The sequence below is a fragment of the Melanerpes formicivorus genome, unplaced genomic scaffold, assembly GCF_026170545.1.
Source record: "Melanerpes formicivorus ecotype bairdi unplaced genomic scaffold, bMelFor1.0.p_v2 SCAF_38, whole genome shotgun sequence".
NCBI classification, from domain to species: domain Eukaryota; kingdom Metazoa; phylum Chordata; class Aves; order Piciformes; family Picidae; genus Melanerpes; species Melanerpes formicivorus.
Genome location: NW_027142390.1, coordinates 2643276 through 2662306, shown reverse-complemented (window position 1 = coordinate 2662306; position 19031 = coordinate 2643276). Strand labels below are relative to the sequence as shown.

Sequence of the window (19031 nt, the reverse complement as noted above, 5' to 3'; positions counted from 1 at the left end):
CTGCCACAAAGTGTTAGTGGTGTCTGGAGAGATGAGGCAGAGAAAGAAAGGCATGATTCAGCAATGTGTCCCTGTTGCACAAAAGCTCAGTTGCAGAGTCACATACAGAGCAGTTCTTCAAATGGGCAGGGACACATTTCTTGTGTAGGAGGAGGTTGCAGGATCAGGAAAGATGAGCTCTTACCTCCCTTCTAGAGATTAGCACCTTTAAAATAAACTGGTCTTCCATGTGACAGAGAACAAAGTTCAAGCATCTAGATAGTCAGGGATCCCTTTAAGCATCTAGATAGCCAGAGGTCCCTTTCTGATCTTGATGGGATTAGAAATTTGTGTAGTATTTATGAAGCACATTCAGGGGCAGTGTGAAAATGTTCACTGGTTTAAATTTCAGTGAACTTAAAAGATTTGCACTGCACCTAGAAGTGCAGTCTCTTCTCTTCCCCCACCAGTTGGGAGGCAGGTGAGAGAGTTATTATCCTTATCAGAGGGATTCTTCTCTCTTTGCAAGTACTGCAAACAAGCATGGAAAAAATGCTGTTTCCTGACCAAAGGTGAGCGAGAGATCTGTCTCCATCTCAGTTTCAAATCTTCTCGCTGCCACTCGAGGTTCTTCCAGTTCCAGGGGACCAGTTGTCCCTGTATTCCAGAGTCAAGAAGTTGGACAGCCCAGAGATGGTGAAAGTCTTGTGATGGATTGGCATCCTTTGGCTGGAGAAAGTGCTGAGAGTAGCTTTTGCTGCCATCTTCGAGCTCAAATGCGTGTAGGTGCCAATTTAAAGCAGAGTGATGCTGGCTCACTGACACTGCTCTCTCCTGTTTCTTTACAGCTCCTGTATGACAACCCAAAAGCCCGGCAGGAAGTAGAGTATCATTGGCGAGCCTCAGGTTGTCCCCACATTGTCCATGTCCTGGATGTTTATGAGAATATACATCATGGAAAGAGATGCCTCCTCATTGTCATGGAATGGTATGGACCAACAGCAGCCCCCCACCAAGCCTTGCTCTTTGAGGGGGTGGAGGGAGTGGGAGTATGTGTTGGCTTAAACCAGAGTTAGGTGAGCTCTCTCAGCAGCACCAGTTTGGTTTGCACAGCCAATCTTTTGTTGCCTTTATGGAACTGGCAGGGAAATGTATAGCTGCTCCAGACATCTTGTATGATGGGAGAATGAGGAACTGTAACCAGAAAATAGTTTTTTTTCCTTATATTCCACGTCTGTTCTCCTTATTAAAGCATTGCCAATCATTACAGGTATGTCTCTATAAGTACGATGTGCTTTGATTGCCAATGGTTTCCAACTTCAGGTGTGAATCAAGTGATCTGACATGATCTCTTTTTGCTACTGTTTTGACTCTAACTTTTCCTATTCTCTCCTTGATCTGTAATACCACAGTTCTTGTTGTCTTCAGTGAAGACAAATTAATAATCCTTTTCAGTATCTTTGCTTCCTTCTCTTTTCTCCTTCGTCTCCAACCCTTACATAAAACAAGATTAGTCAGCCTCCCAGTGCCAGCATATGACTTCCCAGCTATGTGGGTCGTGTTCCTTGTGACAGGGTACATTAAACTGAGAGCATCAAAACCACTTGGTCCTGTTTTGTTTTGGATTTGTTCCACAGCAGAATGGCTTTGTGCATCGATTCAAATGTGTGTGATGTTTAGGAAACATTGCCACAGGAGGCAGCCTGTAATCTCTTCTAATCTGTTCCTGCTGTGGTTCTGTGTGATTATATGGATGCACAGTCAGGTGTTAATCTGACCTTTTCTGCTCATCTAATCTATGGGGGTTTTGTGTTCTTTGTTTCAGCATGGAGGGAGGAGAGCTGTTTAGCAGGATCCAGGAGAGAGGAGATCAAGCTTTCACTGAGAGAGGTGAAAAATCACAAGTTTCATTTTCAAGTTTGTGAAAGATTGCTCCTTCCTTTCTCTGCCCCTTTCCATTACAGGAATTCTTATTTGATTTGGGTTTTGTTTGTAATTGAATATTTTATTTTACTGTATTTTCTGTCTAACTCTCTATTAAACAGCTATTTCTAAAAGTTCCTGAAAATCAGCTGATGGCCAAGTTCAGGCACAGCATGGAAGGCTTACAGGAGAATTCTTCCTACAAATCTGCTCAGGTTCTTCACTTCTGAACCACCATAGCCTCTCTTACTCTAGTCCCTGGTCTCCTGCCAGACCACCTCTAACATGATCAGTGCAGCTTCTGCTGTGATTCCTCTTCTGGCTGTCCCTCAGGCAGAGTTACTGTGCACTGTGATGCTGTTAGGTGGTGAATGTAACAAGCACATCACACTTGATGAAACATCCCCTATTCAAGGGTTTCAGAGTGCTACTTAAAAGGAAGTGTTATTAGCTACACTGTAAGCAAGACTTCTCATCTATAATGGGGGCTGTGTGCAAGTTCAGAAGACTTGCCCTGAGTCAGTGACAGAGATGGCAGTAGAGTAGTCTTGCCATTTTTATTGTGTTTGCTAGTTATTATTTGCAGAGCATCACAGGTGTGCTTGACTCTGGTTCTCCTTGCTCATTCACAGCAGACAAGAGCTTGTTTCTGCTTGGGAGTAAAAATGTCAGTGTCTGTGACAAAGTGATTAGGAGACCAAAAATGGACACCTGAGCTTGTAAAGTCTGGAGGCCAGGCTTTTTTTGGTCCTTTGTTTTCTAGTCTGGGATGCATCCTCTAAGAGGTATAATAGATTTGTGTGGGAGGCATTTTCAGGAGTATTTGCTGCTCTTTAAAGTACAAGATTCCAGAGGGAAAAGGTTCCATGGTCATTAGTGACTCTACTCTCCAAAAAAAACGTGAGTTTTCTACATGGAATACTATTGTATAACAGTCTAAATATTCAGAAATCATCTGGGGATATTAAATAAGAAAACACCTTCATTCTTTCCAGAGATAAATGTGCCCTCTTCCATGGGATTCTCCAAGTTCACTGGCTGTTTAGCTGTCAGCCACTAATTCCCATTAGGAACAGAGTTTTTGGCCTTGCCCAGGAAGGAAGAAGTGTGCAAGGTTTTCCCCAAAGATGAGCAATTCTACCTTCTGATTGTCCTTGCCTGAGGTGGTGTAATTTCAATCTAAAGCCACATTAAAAAGACTTCCAGGTTACAGTACAGGAATTTCTACCTTCTCTTTCAGTGCTACAGCTGAAGGCAGAAAATGCAGGATCAGGTTGCAATTGCTAGGTGTTTCCCTGTCAATGGAGATATAATGCTCACTTAGTACAATGGGAATGTCACTCCTTCCTAGTCTGAAACCTTTCCTTATGTCACTGAACTCTTCCAGACTTCCAGAGTACTGCTGTTGCAAGGTAGCTCACCAACCTTCCCACTGGGGTTGTGTTAAACTTGAGAAACACAGAGGCGACAGTCTGGGGCTTTACAGAGCAGAACTGTTGATTTTGTTTCTCCTGAGGAAAAACTTCTAAAGTCAATGAGGAATGAAGGTGTGACCTATCCTAAACATTACTGCATTGTTATGTTGCTGGGTCTTTAGAAATCTGTTAGCTCCTCCAGTTGCCCCTGAACTAGAAGCTGAAGGTTATGCTTCTGTCTTGGACAAGCAAGGATGTGTTCTGGACAATCAGGCATATGTCCTGGTTGGGATTCCTTTCTCCACAGTCTTGCATGTTGCTTGTGTACCTGCTCTGCTCTTGCTGCTTTTCTGAGGAGTGAATTAAAGCACAGATTTCTAAGCTCATCACAAGCAGGAGTCTCAGCCCTTCAGTTGCAGTGCCTGCTCAGAAGGGGGCCTGAGCAGCCGGGGAGCTGGGGGTTATGGTTGCCTGCAAAACCAAAACACAGCTGTTAGGGCTAATTTTAGGTTTTCTAAGTCTTGACGCTAGCCCTGTATTCCAGCACAAGCTGTTTGTAAGTCATAAGCATGTCCCTGAGTTGCAGTGGGAATGTTAATGTGACCTTTCTCTAAAATTGTCTTTATAGAGGCCTCTGAAATAATGAGAGACATTGGAACAGCCATCCAGTATCTGCATTCAATGAACATTGCCCATAGAGACGTCAAGGTGAGGACTGAAGGCGTGTGGGCAGTGAGAAAAGAACATAAGGCAGAAAAATATATGGGCAGTGGTGGTTTAAATAGAACTAGGAGTACAGTCAGGTGGTCAAAGTGCTCCTACTCCTCTGGCAGTGTGAGAAGGGATCTGTACACAGCTAGTTTGCAACCAGTAAAATGTCACAATATTCATATATGCTAATGCCTTCCAGTTGTGTGATGAATGCATAAGAACCTGCTGATAGTTGGTTAATTAAAGAGGTACTAGCAACTCTCAATCTGCAGTCCAGTTAATTAACAAGAAAATAACACTGCCTGAAGTGAGCTTACAGTAGATTCTATAGCTCTGTGTACAGGCTTTGCCAGCTATTAGTTGTTTTCAGAATCATACTTGCCTAAAAAAACAAAGCAGAAAAACCAAACACCAAAACTCCCTTCAGAAACAGAAGAAATTGCATATATGGGAGTATGGGAGGGATAGTCCCAATTGCATGCATCCAGCCCACTTTACTGTAGTAAATAATGGGGGAAATGGGAAGATCTCAGTTAGTACTATGTGGAAGAATGTGGCACAACCCTAAAATTTGTACCCAGATCTTACTGTAAGGATTTGGCAGGATTTGTAGTACTGCTGAGCATGCAGCCCAAGACAGGATAGCTGCACTGAGGCACTTCCAGTGCAGACATACAGCTGTGCGAGGGAATGTGCTGCAGAGCAGGTCACATAATGACAGACTGAGGCATCTAATTGGTTTCACAGTGCTGAGTTTGTGAAGTTCCTACAGATGCTTGTGTGTGTTTAGCTGGAGGGAGAGCTGCTGTTGCTTGGTGTCACTGAAGAGCACATTTGAGGTTCAGAGACTAAAAATCAGTTCACTTTTGAGGAGCTGTGTGCCATTGCCTACCACCAGCACAGAAACTGAAGCATTGAGCCCCCATCACCCCCTACACAGACTCAGTGAAACATGTAAATGTTCAAATTGCTTAATCATCCTAAATCCTATTTTCTTCCAAGCCATTCCCCCTTCTCTGTGTCCCTGAACACGAGCATGAGAGGACAGAGCTTCCTTATGACTGAGAAGCTGAAAAACTAGTTTAAGCAGTTGCAGATTCTGGAGGTGTGCTGTTGTCCCTGCTCTTGTGTACAAGAGATTGTACTTCCCCCTGTGCCACTGCTCATTTTGGAGAACCTTTATGGAGTGTGGAGCAAGAGTGGAATTCACTCAGGTTTCAGGAGACAGAGCTGAAGGGAAGCAGGAAGTGGACTGTCTGTCTCAGTTAATTCTAGTGGAGTTATGTCAGTTGATTATAGAGGGTGTCGTTGAGGACTTCTCTTGTCTTCCACCTCAGCTACCTGAGTGGAGTACAGAGTGCTGTCAGATCAACTGGTGTTGATCCAAAGGAACAAACCTAGTAAGTGCAGTCAACTAGAGAGAGGTTCAAGAAGCCAGACTTGTCACCTGTTGGACCTTATGAGAGTCTTGTGGTTTGCTCTCCTAAATACCATGGATGTTGATCTTTAGTCTGAGCACAGATGTTACATGCTGTATGGTGGGTATGTGAGAGAAATAAGGCAGCCTATCTGCTAATGGTGATCCAGGCAAGCAAGAATGATTTCACCTTAAAGCTCAGGAGAGACGTCTCTTCATTGTCCAACTGATTTTTTCTCTTGGTGGTCTTTCAGCCTGAAAACTTGCTGTACACATCTAAAGAGAAGGATACTGTACTAAAGCTCACAGACTTCGGCTTTGCCAAAGAAACCACTGTACAAAATGCACTGCAGACCCCCTGTTACACCCCTTATTATGTGGGTAAGGTATCCAAGATGCATTTCTTTTGGTTCAGTCTGTCATCCCTCACCAGACAGTGGGCCTGTGAACCATAGGAATGGATGGGGAATCTCTACTGCAGATGTGATGTAAAGAGGCAGCCTGCAGAATTTCAGTTGAGATCCAGCCCAAACCTGGTCTGGTTCCAGTACAGTTCAGTGCTCCTGCTGTCTTCCTTGGTTGCAGAGGAAACAGCCTTAACAGGGGATGCAAATGAGGCTCAAGGAAAGAAAATACGTTGCTTCTGCTTGCATGTGAGGTCATCCTGATGCTTCCTCTGAATAATGCAATAAAAAGCCATAATCTGAACTCAGCTTTGTGGTTATTTGGGAATCCCTTTGCAAAACTACCCTTAGCTTGCCTAACACAATAGAACAGGGAGGATATTGCCTCAGGTGTAAAGCTTTAAGCTGGCAAGTAGAGCGATTAGTAACAAAAGACCAATGTGACTTAACCACAGCTGAATTTTTGCCTTCATTTTGTGCAAAGACAGAGCACTGTGTAATGAATGCCACAGCAGAGTGTCCTTGATGCACTCAGAGTACATCCCTTTTGGTGTATGAGTTAATAGTCTTTCACCATATGGTATAACTGAGGTAATCCAGGCTTGGAATTTCTTTGGAGGAAACTGGGCTTAATTTTGTGAAAGAATTAGTTCTCTTCTGTGCTGTAAGTTTTTATAGCTTTTGGTGTTGACAGGTATTGTTCTGCACTGTTAGCAGATAATTACAATAGCAATATTCTTTCTGATGCTCTCTTCTCTATTTATGTAAGCTGGGATTACTGATAAAATGTGAAGGACTTTAGGCATATATGTTTTCATGCCTTTATATTTGTATATAAACAAGCTGACATTTCCCTTCTCAGCACCTTTTTATAAACCAGCATGATTGCTCATATGTTCAGAGAATCATTTTCCTTACAAAATGAAGCTCCCTGGCAGTTCACCCGCCCCAAGGGGAAAAACAAATCCCCTCTAAATGTATTTCTCTGTAATTTTGTTACTTAGTGAAAAAATAAAATGCTCTGGAGGCCAAAGAAAAGTAGAGTGTTGTGTAGTTGCTGGAGCTAAACACACTCCAGCTAGGCATTGCTCAAAATTTTATCGCAGCTCAAATAGATCCTTTCTGCTCTGCTTTCTGGAACATATGCTCCTGCCTCTTTCGGTGCAGTGTCTCCCTGTACACATTTAGCTGTAGCTCCTTCTGCTTTTCTGTAATCTTAGTACATTATTGAGCAGAGAGACACTAAGGTGAAGAGTAGGGCGTTTTGCCAGCTTCATTCCTCCTTTTTAAAGCTACATTAAATGTGTTTAGGAACTTTCAATAGAAAATGCTACTCTGCTGTTCTGCACTGAGTTGCATTTGTTTAATGCCTCTGACTACTTGTTGAAGTGCTGCTACCCATAAGGTGTGGGAGATGAAAGGAAATACCTGATACTCTGTTAATTTCTGCTTTTTAATCTTCTTTAGCCCCAGAAGTCCTTGGTCCTGAGAAGTATGACAAGTCATGTGACATGTGGTCACTGGGTGTCATCACATATATTCTGTAAGTGTTTGGAAAGAAGCTTGATGAAAAGATAAAAGGGCAGATCTGACCAAATCTTCCCTTACAAGGGATCATGAAACCTCCATAAGAATATACCCTTATAAGGGACTTTTATTTAAGAGATGTAAAGGCTTTGCTAGTTATAAGACTTCTTTTGTCCACTCTTAACAGCCTGTGTGGGTTCCCTCCATTCTACTCCAACACTGGTCAAGCCATTTCTCCAGGGATGAAGAGAAGAATTCGGATGGGGCAGTATGGGTTTCCCAATCCAGAGTGGGCTGAAGTATCAGAGGAAGGTAACAATGCTCACTGCTGCTGCTGGGTATGTGCATGGTGTTGTGCAGTGGTGGAGTGCTTACAAGACACCACTTCTAAAAACCTCTCTTAGTTTTTGTTTCCCTTTCTTTTAGAATTTAAATTTTTGGTAATGTGCTAACAGAGAGCAACTGGAACTCAGCTCTTGGCCAGCAACCTAAGGACTACTGAAAACTTTCCTCCACATTCCAGCTAGTGCTACTGAATGCTGAGATTAAACCCTCTAGAAACAAAAGTCTTTAATCCTGAGTCTCCTTTGGCTGCCAGGACAGCTGCAATGCAAGCAGAGTTGGAAGAAAGGCAAACTGTCTTTAACTCCTTCAGTCTTTGCCCTCCTTGTTGATACATCCAGCAAGGATGGCCAGTTCTCATGCTGGCTTTTTGTGATGTGGGAAGTAGGGAACTAGCCAGCCACTGCTCAAGTCAAGGTCAAAAATTTGTTTTGTGTAAGTCATTAATCAGAAGCTGCTGCTCTTCAGCTGTGACCTGGATGGGCTCAAAGCAGTGTCCTGAAAGTGGATGGTTTTGATTACCTCCTATTCTCACAGTCTCATAACCCAGAAGTCTCACCTGCCCATTGTATTTGAGAGAAAGGTTACCACCCTCTGGCCTTGTCTTTGTTGTCTTTTTTCTAACAAACATTCACACTGCTGTTGGGTTACTGGCTTAATGTTTTGTCTGCCTTGTGTCTTGTTCCTATTACAGTAGTCATTAAAATGCTAGGGGAGCTTGGTGAGGGAACATGCACTTGGAAAATGTGCAGGGTCTCTGTATGCTTGCCTGGAGAGGTGCCCTCTACCTCTGAACCGGTTAAGATCAGCTACTTCAGGAGTATCCTCCTAGGTTGATTAGGTACCTTCAGCAGAGTGCTTCTTTCGCCCTCTTTTGTCATGCTTCTTGTCACGGTTTGCTTCCTCTGAGCCTTCTGTCACTGCATCACCTATGGGAGCTTCCTCTAAATTCCCCATCAGCTTCCTGTAATTATCTTACCCATCTCTCTGTGTGGTCCCCTTGCTTTATTTTGTACATTTCCTACTCCAGGTAATATCTACTGTAAAACACCTTTGCAATCTCACCAAACTGAAGTCTCAACTTGTACCTCTGGCAGCTTTTTACAAGCATTTAGTCATCTCACATTCTATGTTTCTAAAAAAGAAACTGTTATTCAGAAGTTTTTCTAGGTTACCCCAAGGAAGTTACGTGTAAGTCTTCCCAAATAACATCCCTTGGTTGCAGTGTTTCCAGCCTGTCTGCCCACATTCTTGAAACTCTTGTCTAGACTCTCATCATCTTCTCTCTCAGTTACTTGTACTTTTGCTTTGGCAGATGCCATCTTCACAGAAAGCTACTGTAAAGCCTGTTTGTGCAATCCATTTCTTTGACTTTTTTTGTCCTTTTAGTGGCCTCTCATTTGCCAGAGAAAAGTTTGCTGTCTTCTGTTTTTCCACTTCCACAGCCTGTTCTAGTTTTTGTCTTCTACCATTTCTCAAAACATCAGTTTCTGCAGTCATTTAGCCTGTAACACCAAGCTTGTCACCACCTTTCAGACAGGCAGCCTGGCAGCTTTCTGTTCCTATGCTTCTCTTTTCTCAAGTTCTTGCTCTCAAAACAGTTGGCTTGGTGATGTAGATAGCATAACTGGCACCCCCAGTCTGTTGTCTGTCTTTCTTACCTCTTGTTTTGGATGTTTTTGTGTTCTACCTTTTTAATCATAGTAACCAACCCCACTGTACAGGGCATCTTAACATGGTAACAGCAATTGGGAGGTGGTTTTGAGTTCAAATTTCTTCATTCAGCAGGTCTTTGTGTTCTCAAAGGGGAACACAGTCATGTTTAGGAGCACAGTCATAGACTGCAGCATGCCATGTTGGTCCTGTTTTTCAGCCAAACAGCTGATTCGCCACTTGCTGAAGACTGACCCGACAGAGAGGATGACAGTTTCTCAGTTCATGAATCACCCTTGGATCAATGTGAGTTTTAGATCTCTTTTTTACAAGATGAATTCTTAGATGCAGACCTTAGATGTAGCTCCACATAGCACAGCAAGGGAAGGATGATGATTGCTGTTAATAACTTAATTAACCTACTGTGCCCTCCACAGATGGTCATCTGCCTGTAGAACCACATTTCTCCTTGGTGTTACCAGAGGACACACAAAGAGAGACACCCACAATAGTGTTCTTGGAAGTGAAAGACAAGTGTGTCTATGTCTTCTCAGAGCAGGCAATGACTGTTGACTCTGCAGCATATGCATGTGTTACTCTTTAAAAATACAAAAATAAACTGCATGTTCTTACTTCATCAGTGCAGGATTTAACAAGAGCTATTATTAGTGGACTTGGGCACCGTTGTGCATAGCTGTGTTAGGGTGAACACAGCCCTGTGCTTAGTGGGAGTCTCATCCTTGGCAGAGTTTGGAAATGCATGGAGGAGGAGCAAGGGTCTCAGCTTAGTGCCCTATAAGAGATTGCCAGATAGGGTGATACACAGGGCTATTAATGGTCCCAGTTCAGGCTTCTTTCTATGACTTGATTAAATTAACTTTTCCTTAAAAATATTTTTTCCTAGGGGGATAAAGAAAAGAAAGAAAGGCTCTGATAAAATGATATTTACTATTTGAAACAAGAGAGAAGCATTCCAGGAGTTACCAGGCTGAGTTCCAGAATATAATTTCTACTCTGTAGGTGTCATTCAAAATAACAGATTATACTTCTCACATTTGTTTTTGCTTCCCAAAACATCATTGTTCAGGAACAGAATCACTTGTACTGGAGAATGCCCCTTTCCCCTGTAGTGTTTTCTCTGTCTGTGCTGACCCTCAGAGGTAGGTGGCAGAAACAGAGGCATAACTAATGGTCAGCATTTCTGCAATGCCTGTTTGGAGATCTGAAAGCCCTTAGAATCATATAGGAATGTAGCTGTATAACATCCTGATGAAGGAGGTAAATGTCTTCATTTAGGGTTATGAAAGCTGAGAACTGAAGGTTACAAATACTCTGCAGAACTAGAGCAGAGCCTAGACAGTGGTTTTAAGTCTTCTTTAGCCAAATAAAAACATAATCACTGTTGAGAATAAATGCCTCCAGCTTTAAGTGTTCGAAGCCCCAAGAAGAATGGATTTCAGAAGTCAGCAGGCGATGAATTTCATGGAATGAGTGCCTAATAGCTAAGGAAGCTACCACCTACAGTGACACATGTTACTTGAAATATGCATATAACCAATTAATAAGGAGGAGATTAGAGACAAGGTCTATAGACTCTGCTGTACCAACGAGCTCTGCTAGAATACTGTTCCTGGAAGAATGCTCTAGGAGCTGTAGATTGGTGCTTTTTCCTGCTGAACCTATTATTCCATGAGGTGGAGGGAGGGAGAGGGAAAGACCAACGTAGTGAATGTCTGTGCTCTTCCTTCTCCTAAATCCCTAAGTGGGAACATGTATGGGAACAGGTGTGGGAAAATGCCTTGCAGAAGCAGAGGAGGGTGCTTGTCTCTCCTCTTTCTTTTTCATATTTACTTATGAGGTGAATGCCAGAAGCATTATTGTGACCTCTGCAAAAATGGTCAGTTTAGGTGGAGCACATAAGCCCCTAGTTAGGGTGTGGATAAGACATTTTTCACAAGAAGCACCTGACATCAGCTATGAGGGCTGTGTCACCTGCTCAGGGGCACCATCAAAGCCAGTCTGCTGTTTCTCCACTTCTCTCAACCCTGCTGTACTTGACAGAACTATACCTTGGCCAGTTAAGGATCCTTCTCCAGAGGGTGCAGGAGTCATGATTTCTGCTTCCACTTCTTTAACTACTGCAGCGCTGCTGTTAGCTTGGTGGAGCACTAAGCATGGCTCCCAGTGTAATGCTTGTTTTACAGTGACAGGGACAGAGATCTCCTTAGGCTCTGCTAATGTGCAGCTGCGTCTGAGGTAGGACACCACAGCAGTAGACAGTAAGTTTGGGTAGAAAGCATAAGGAAGATAGAATATCCAAATGAAATTATAGTTTGGGTTATGGGCTGACAAGAAATAGCATGATTCCTGCTGAAGTTAGTTTGGAAACTGTGCTTTGCGCTTTAGAAATTGTTCCTTATTCTAATTTGAAGTCTCTACTGATCTTTCGTGGCAGGTGAGCACAGATCTCGATCTTATGCGAAAGAGCATCCCAGGTGATGTGCTGTCTTCTGAACTGTGCCTTACTCTAATGTTAATATACTCTGTAACATTTCTAAATGGTATCAATTCCTCTTTTGGGCACACTCAGGATCTGATGAAGTGGTAGTCTCAGTTAATGTAGGCACATAAGAAAACGTCTCCTATCACAAATCCTAGAAGACAAAGGTCAAATTAACCACTTAAAAGTACTGCTTAATGAATAGTGAAATGACAGTTAGAACCTGAAATGTGTACACACATTTATCCAGCACAGGGTCATTGCTTGTGCTTTGAAGGGAGCAGAGAGCAAGACACTCAGGCCTGATTTGTCCTTCACTTTGTTCATTAAAGATAATGCCACGTGGGGACCAGAGTCCTTTCCTAACTCACACATGAATTCACTTGTGGGATGATGGGAAATGTGAATAGTGAGGGCCACCAAAGGATATTAGCTGAAGTTTTTACACCCTCCATAGACACAGAGGAGCAAGCAGTCATTTCCCAAATGTGGTTTTTTCCAAACACTTGATATTTTTCCCTCTTCTTAGAGATCAATGGCAGTGCCACCAACTCCTCTTCATACTGCACGGGTCCTGCAAGAGGATAAAGACCACTGGGATGAAGTTAAAGTGAGTCAATCTTGGTTCAGATAATCTTGATGAGATTAGATGGGCTGGCTTCTCTCTGTGTGCTTATTTCCTTGGAGATTATGACTGTTTTGAACACACCCATGTTAAACAAGGGAAGCATAAACAGTCTTGCTTAGAACAGTTGTGTTTTTAACTGTATTTTAAAAATGCTATCTGGGCTTCCTCTGACAGCCTTACTGCTGTGCCAAATAGCAACAAAGAAGCTGTTTGTGATCAAAGGTATTAATGGTGCTACCCGCTGAGCCACTGTGTAACCACAGAGGAGAAGGGGCAGTGTTGAGGGAGTTTGAAGTTCATTACAGAGAGGTGAAGAGTATGATGAAACTGTAGGGGGACAGGGTGGGTGGGTTGAGCTGTGTTCTGGTTTTCTGCTCTTTTTATATTGTAAAACCACTTTAAATAACCTTAGCCTTGGCATGACATTTGGCAGGGGGGGGAGAAAAAAAACATCTGTCTTTCCCTTGATCTAACCAGGTGCCTCACCTACTGCTTGTGCTGATGACAGTTGAATGCTTCCTGCAAAGTGAAACTGTAGGGCAGACTAAAAGTTGTTTGCAAGCCTTAACTCTTTCCTGCTGGCCTTTATCAGGTTGGCATGCTTTTACAATTAATTCTGAATTTTCTGCACTTACAATGCTTGGCATCTTGATAACTGCAACACTCCTGTAGAGTATTTTGCTGATATTGTTTAAATTGCTGATGTATATTCCCAGCTGTTGAGCTATGTAATGGTAAAGTTTCATTGGACCTAGGTAACATTTGTCTTTTGAGTCAAAGAGATCAAACAGGTATTTTCAGTTTGCCTTCTTCATTTCTGTTTGTGAGAACTTCTCATGCTTGTGCTTTGTAAAGGTCCCAGAGGTATTCCCTTGGGCCACCAGTATACCTGTAATGGTTAATTGTTTTCCCTTTCCTGAACTAAATTCCCAGCTCTTCATTTACTTAAGCAGATTTTTGTTCACAACCTTGTTAAAAAAAGTTAGAATTTGCCTGCACTTAAACATTAATTCAAACTAAGGAAGTGTGTGAATTTGAAGCACATACTTTCAAACAGCTTTCTGTGGACTCTTTATTCTAGCTGCTTCTAGTCTAGTTTGGTAATGGAGCAAGGAAAGCAGTGTTCTGCGTCTGATGTAATTAGCCCAAGTGCTGGTGAAGGCCCAGAGCCAGCCAGTAAGAAATGCTGGGCACAGGGATATGGTGGAATTCAGGCTAGCAGAGTGTGGTCCTGCATGCTCACATGTGGAACACCATGTGAATAGTTCTTCCTGAACAAGTCCCTGAGCAGAACGAAGCCTTTAGTCATAGTGCAGTGCAGCAGAAAGGGCTCAGCTGTTTCTGGGCGTAGCGTAACAGGGCCTCCTTCTTGTACATTCATCTCTTGGTAGTCATGTGGGGTGGCTGTGCACTCTGACTCAGAGATTCAATAAAGTGCTTTCTTGGTTTCAGGAGGAGATGACCAGTGCTTTGGCTACCATGAGAGTGGACTATGATCAGGTGAAAATCAAAGACTTGAAAACGTCCAACAACCGCCTCCTGAACAAACGCCGTAAGAAGCAGAAGCAGGCAGGCACTTCTTCTGCAGCTCCTGGGTGTAATAACCAGTGAGAAGAGAAGCCAAGGACCTGTGGGTGGAGGGTAAAAGTTTAAAGGGACAATTTAAAGTCATTATGATCAACTTAGTCCATATCACAAAGACAAAGAGACCGTGAAGAAACTGTCCTGCCAAGAGAGAGCAGTGTGAAAGATTTCATTTTTGTAACTTGAATCAGGGCTTTGCTTTTGAAGACTGATGTATAGGACATGATTCTGTTGCCTTTAGCAAGGGAAGGTCCAGTAATAACCAGGAATGTTAACAGGTTTTGTTTTGGCTTAACTGTGTTGGACAAGAGGAGAGAAATAGAAGGCATCTAAGCATGCTAATGCACTAAGGCTTCAACAGCCATCTACAGGAGTAAGTCTTGACACCATTGTAATCTTGGGAATAGAAAAAAATGCTGAGTTGTCTGCCCGGAGTGTTTTAGTAGTTCAAACATGGATACTGAGAAAAGAGGAAAATGGCACTGCTCTTTATACAAGTAGCACAGGTGCAGTTCTCTTACAGATGCATCTGGACAGCATTTCCTGTTAAAATTACTAATAGCCAATATCTCCAAACTTACCTCCTATAGTTGAGAACATCCCCTAAGCAGGAAACAGTTATTCCTGTTGTAGGAAGAAGCATACATACATTTCCATTTTCATAAAGTCTGAATATCCTGAGCTTGTCATGGATTCTCATGTGATAACATGTAGGTTTCCTAAGCTGTAACCAGTGTGTTGTCTCTGTGCCACTCTCATATCCCTCTCTTGTGATGTTTTCAAGTGATAGTTTATGCAAAGTGTTAATAAGGATTTTAATTAGTTGAAAGTATCCTGCAGAGAATATTGCTGTTCCTTTTGGATCCACAAGCCTTAGGTCATGCAATTGGACATGCAATTGTGTACAAGAAACTGCTCTAGAAGGGAGCCTTCTGAAATTCAGGAAGAAGTGGCAAATGCATGTTCTCTGAATGAACCGTGGGGTCTGCCAGCAGCCCTTTTACTAATCATCTCCAAATCCTGTGCCTAAGATGTGCAAGCTTTGGGGTGCTGGGGTTGGTTTGTTTCCTAGAGCCAGGGAGGTGGAGAATGCTACTTTATTTGCAGTGTTTTGTCAGTGTTTCTGGATCCAAAGATTTTTATTACCTAAGGGATTAACCTGTAAGTAAATTTCTTTTCGGTATTCCAGTTCTTGGTTTATGGGATCCTGGCCTTGGTTTGCTAATTTGTTTTACTTTGTGATCAAAATACTTCCTTTCACTGTGTTTTTTTGTTTGTTTTTTAGTTGAGGTGAAGCAAATACTTGTGAAAGTATTATCAGAATCTAGGATGAAAATGACGTGTTCCCAATGCTGCAGACAAAAACTACTTTGTGGTAGACACAGGGTATTGGTGAGTTAATAGGCTCCTGAGAATGTTAAAAGACAAAAAGGAAAACAAGGCTCCAGAGAGGATCTGAACTATTAGATCTGACTGCCACAGAGACCTTGTTACCTCCAACAGACATCAGTTCAAGGCTTGTACCTTGTCTGGGGAGCCCTGTTCCCATCTTCAGTGTCAGATGTGACCTCCATTCCTCTTTGTGAACTGGTCCTAGGGTTTTATAAACTGATTTTAATAAATTGTGTTACAACATTCCTTCCTCCTGTCATCCCTGGTCTTACTGAGCTGCTGCAGAGTTTGTTGCTTTGTGAGGTACATCTGTGCTGAAGGTGATGGGGAAAGGGAGAAGGAAAGTGTTCAGTGATGTCCATGCTCAAAGGCTATCCAACTTTGAGCATTTTTGAAGATTACAGGGGTTTAGTGTGAAATATCAGTCTCTGCAAAGATGTATTTTTCAATTATTTCATGTTTACCTAGAAGCTGTAGGATTATAGCCTGTCCTCTATATATTTATTTTTATCATCACCTCCATGAATTATGCAGATGTTATTCCCTCCCTGTGACATGTTCAGGGTGCAACAGTTGAAATTAGAGCCAGATCCAAGTTTCTATCCCTTTCTCCAAATTTAGTGAGGGTTCTATGTATGTCACTCCTACCTTCCCCACCTCTGTGCCCCATCAGGATGATAGATGCTCCCACTATCCCAGCTAATAGGGCAGCCTGTGTATAATGTGATATCCTGGCTGCCTTGCCTCAAGTGGTAGTGAAACTGGCAACCTATATTTTTGCTTCTGCTTTGCCCAGAGTTTGAGCAGGAGCACTCAGTTTCCAGCTGGTGTCTTCCTTCTTGTCATTTCAGTCTGGAGCTTGAAGGCATGTTCCTGAGTAATTTTCCATGGGGGACTGTAAAGCACATCTGGGCCTGATTCCTTCCTGTGGGGTTCCAGTCTTTACTGTGCTGCAGGTCAGAAGCTGGAGTAGTGGGCTGTTGCAGTTGGGCATGGCACCTTCAGCTGTCAATCCCTGACAACACCCTAACAGTTCTTGCATTCTACCTTGCAGTGACAACATCCAGGAATACTGTAAAGCCTGGTGGCAGCCTGAGGAGGGCCTCAAAATAGCAGACATGGAAGTGTATTGCAAGTATTGTACAGCACTATTTACGCTTATTTTACAGGGATCATAGAATCCCAGGTTGGAAGGGACCACAAGGATCATCTGGTCCAACCTTGCCTGCTAAAAGCTGCTCTCCAGCCAGGCAGACCCCAGCCTGTGCTGCGCTCCTGGATTATGTGCAAGACCTTACATTTGTCCTTGCTGAATCTCATCAGGCTCTTGTTAGCCCACTTTAAGAAGAAAGGAGGCAGCTCCTGGGGAGCTGGGAAGCAGCTGACTGGAATGTGTGGGCCCTCAAGCTGCTGTCGCGCCTGTAGCCCAGCTGCCTCCTGATCTAGAGTGGGAGCAGGGTGAGAGCTCTGCTCTTGGTGTCCGAGTCAGCCGGGCTGAGAGAACCTGCCAGGGAGGAGGTTTGTGAGCTGTGTTTGCTGTGCCCCCACCGCGGGGTGCAGACGTTCTCCCAGCAGTGCCAGTGTCCATCCCGTCACCCCTCCGGGCACACGTGTGGAAGGGTGGGCGCTCGGCGGCCCCCGCCCCGGCTCCGCGCCGCCACCTGCTGCCGGCGTGGCCTCTCTGCAGCCGCTGGGCCCGGCCCCGACTATGCTCCCTGGGCTTCCCCCGCAGCGCCCACAGTGAAACCCAAACCCGCGGGACCCCGCGGCCGAGGTTACGTTAGCGTTCGTGCCAGTGCCGGCGGGGCCGGGGCCTGCTGCTGCCAGGTGCGTGTGCCCTGCAGGGGCCTGCGGTGAGCTGGTGTACGTGGTGCAGATGTTTCCTTTCTGGCTGCTGGCTATGCCTTACGAAGCCTGCTGGCTGCATTCACACACATTCTAAGAGCTCTGGTGTGCCAGTGGTGGTATTTGGGTCTTGCCTCATCCCCCAGCCGTACAGTATAATAGTCTTTTTAAAACCTGCTGCTTAGGATCCAAATTTATAGCCTGTTTTTAGAAAGGATAGGCTATTACAGAACTGATTATGCATTTGCATATTCATCAGCCATATAGAGGAGGTAAAGAGCTGGAAAGGGAAAGAAGAAATGAATGGTCAATAGAGAAGGCTTCACTGAGAACACAGATTGAAAGGTCTATTTATTTTTTACAGCAGAAGCTAGAAAAGGACTGTGCACAATTCCCCACCCCCATTCCCTTTCACAGCAATTGCTCATGGGCTGTTGCCTCCCCTTGTACCTCTCTGCACTGTACCCCTCATGCACCCTCACTCACAAATGCCCTTTCTCTGGTTAATATGAAAGTGAGCACACGAGCACAGATTAAATTCCCTCCCTCACTTTTCCATTTCTTGCACTGTACACTTCCTTACCCCTTTGGCCACATGTGCTATATGACCAACCTTTTTGGTTTTCTGACATAGTACAATTAAAAACCAGCATTAATTGTAAGCTCATGGCCTACTTCTGTGTTTTTCTATTTGTCAAAACCCAGCATGCAGTCCTGGGATTGCTTTTCTCTCTTAACACTTCACTGCCTAGAGTCTAGAGGCCCAATTACATAACTGCTTCTGACTTGTCTGACATGAGGGATAATGAGAAAGCTACATACTCAGTTTGATCTAATTTCCTGTCCTCTTTTCAATTCAGACTTTATTTGGCCCATGCTTAGATAAAGGTTCTTTTGAGAAAAGGAAGATTTGGTGAGGATGAGAGAACCAAAGCTTGTAATTACTTGCACATACTCATAAATACATGTTCTCTTTTAAACCTGTGTTAAAGGTAAGGGAGAGGTGCTCATCTGTGTCCAGCTGCTTTGGTGTGTTTGCATGCTTGGCCTCAGATGAAGCCAGCCATGGGAGCCAGCTCTGCTGTACTTGAAAGGATGTAAACTTGTCCTTAAGGACTCAACCCAGCTCATTCACCAGTGCCCTTTCACCCACACTAACAAACCACAGGCACAAAGGGAATGAAGGCAAGCAGGGAATTAATTTACATGTGGGAGAACTCCTTTTGTTCCATGTACATGTTTTGGAGATTGTTTTCTGGAAATAGCAGAATTCCCTTTTTAATAGGTTCTGGTATTTCCCCTCCTTTACCTGGTTGATCTCAGTAGTGGAGCTGGCATAGCTGAGAGTGAACAGTGTTAATTCTCTTTTAGAGAGCACAAACAGGATGAAGACAAGGAAGCAAACTTGGAAGACAGTGAATGCATCCTTGAAACCTCAAAGAAAAAAAATTGTTAGGAATTCCTGCAAGCTGACAAGTAAGTCTGCTTCAGGTACACACTGAAACACATCTCACATCTGGAAAATTAAGAATAGAGCAATCCTAGGTAATAACATCTGCTGAAGCAGTGTTTCTGAAATCTTTGCACTGGGTAAGGAAATGCTTTTAAAGTATTAAGTATAGCTTTAAAATAGGGTCTTTCGGTTTTTTTGGTCTCTGTGGTTAGGAGAATTTAATAGGGCAAAGGGAGTAGAAATGGGGGATGATGTGTC

General features: G+C 43.5%; 1 protein-coding gene across 4 annotated transcripts in view; it reads left to right on the top strand.

The window, feature by feature from the left end:
- The window catches only part of MAPKAPK3 (MAPK activated protein kinase 3), a 127627-nt gene extending 111907 nt beyond the window's left edge, over positions 1-15720 (top strand). For 3 of the 4 annotated variants that reach the window (XM_068157837.1, XM_068157836.1, XM_068157835.1), the window contains 9 exons: positions 828-967; positions 1805-1869; positions 3946-4025; positions 5700-5826; positions 7317-7392; positions 7564-7688; positions 9592-9677; positions 12401-12481; positions 13952-15720. In XM_068157837.1, the coding sequence (XP_068013938.1) occupies positions 828-967; positions 1805-1869; positions 3946-4025; positions 5700-5826; positions 7317-7392; positions 7564-7688; positions 9592-9677; positions 12401-12481; positions 13952-14110 (939 nt within the window). In that variant the 3' untranslated portion in view covers positions 14111-15720. Of the gene's footprint in view, positions 1-827; positions 968-1804; positions 1870-3945; positions 4026-5699; positions 5827-7316; positions 7393-7563; positions 7689-9591; positions 9678-10275; positions 11867-12400; positions 12483-13951 lie in introns of those variants that run through there. The other variant, XR_010989668.1, reaches the window with a different exon arrangement.
- The last annotated feature ends 3311 nt before the right edge of the window (positions 15721-19031 follow it).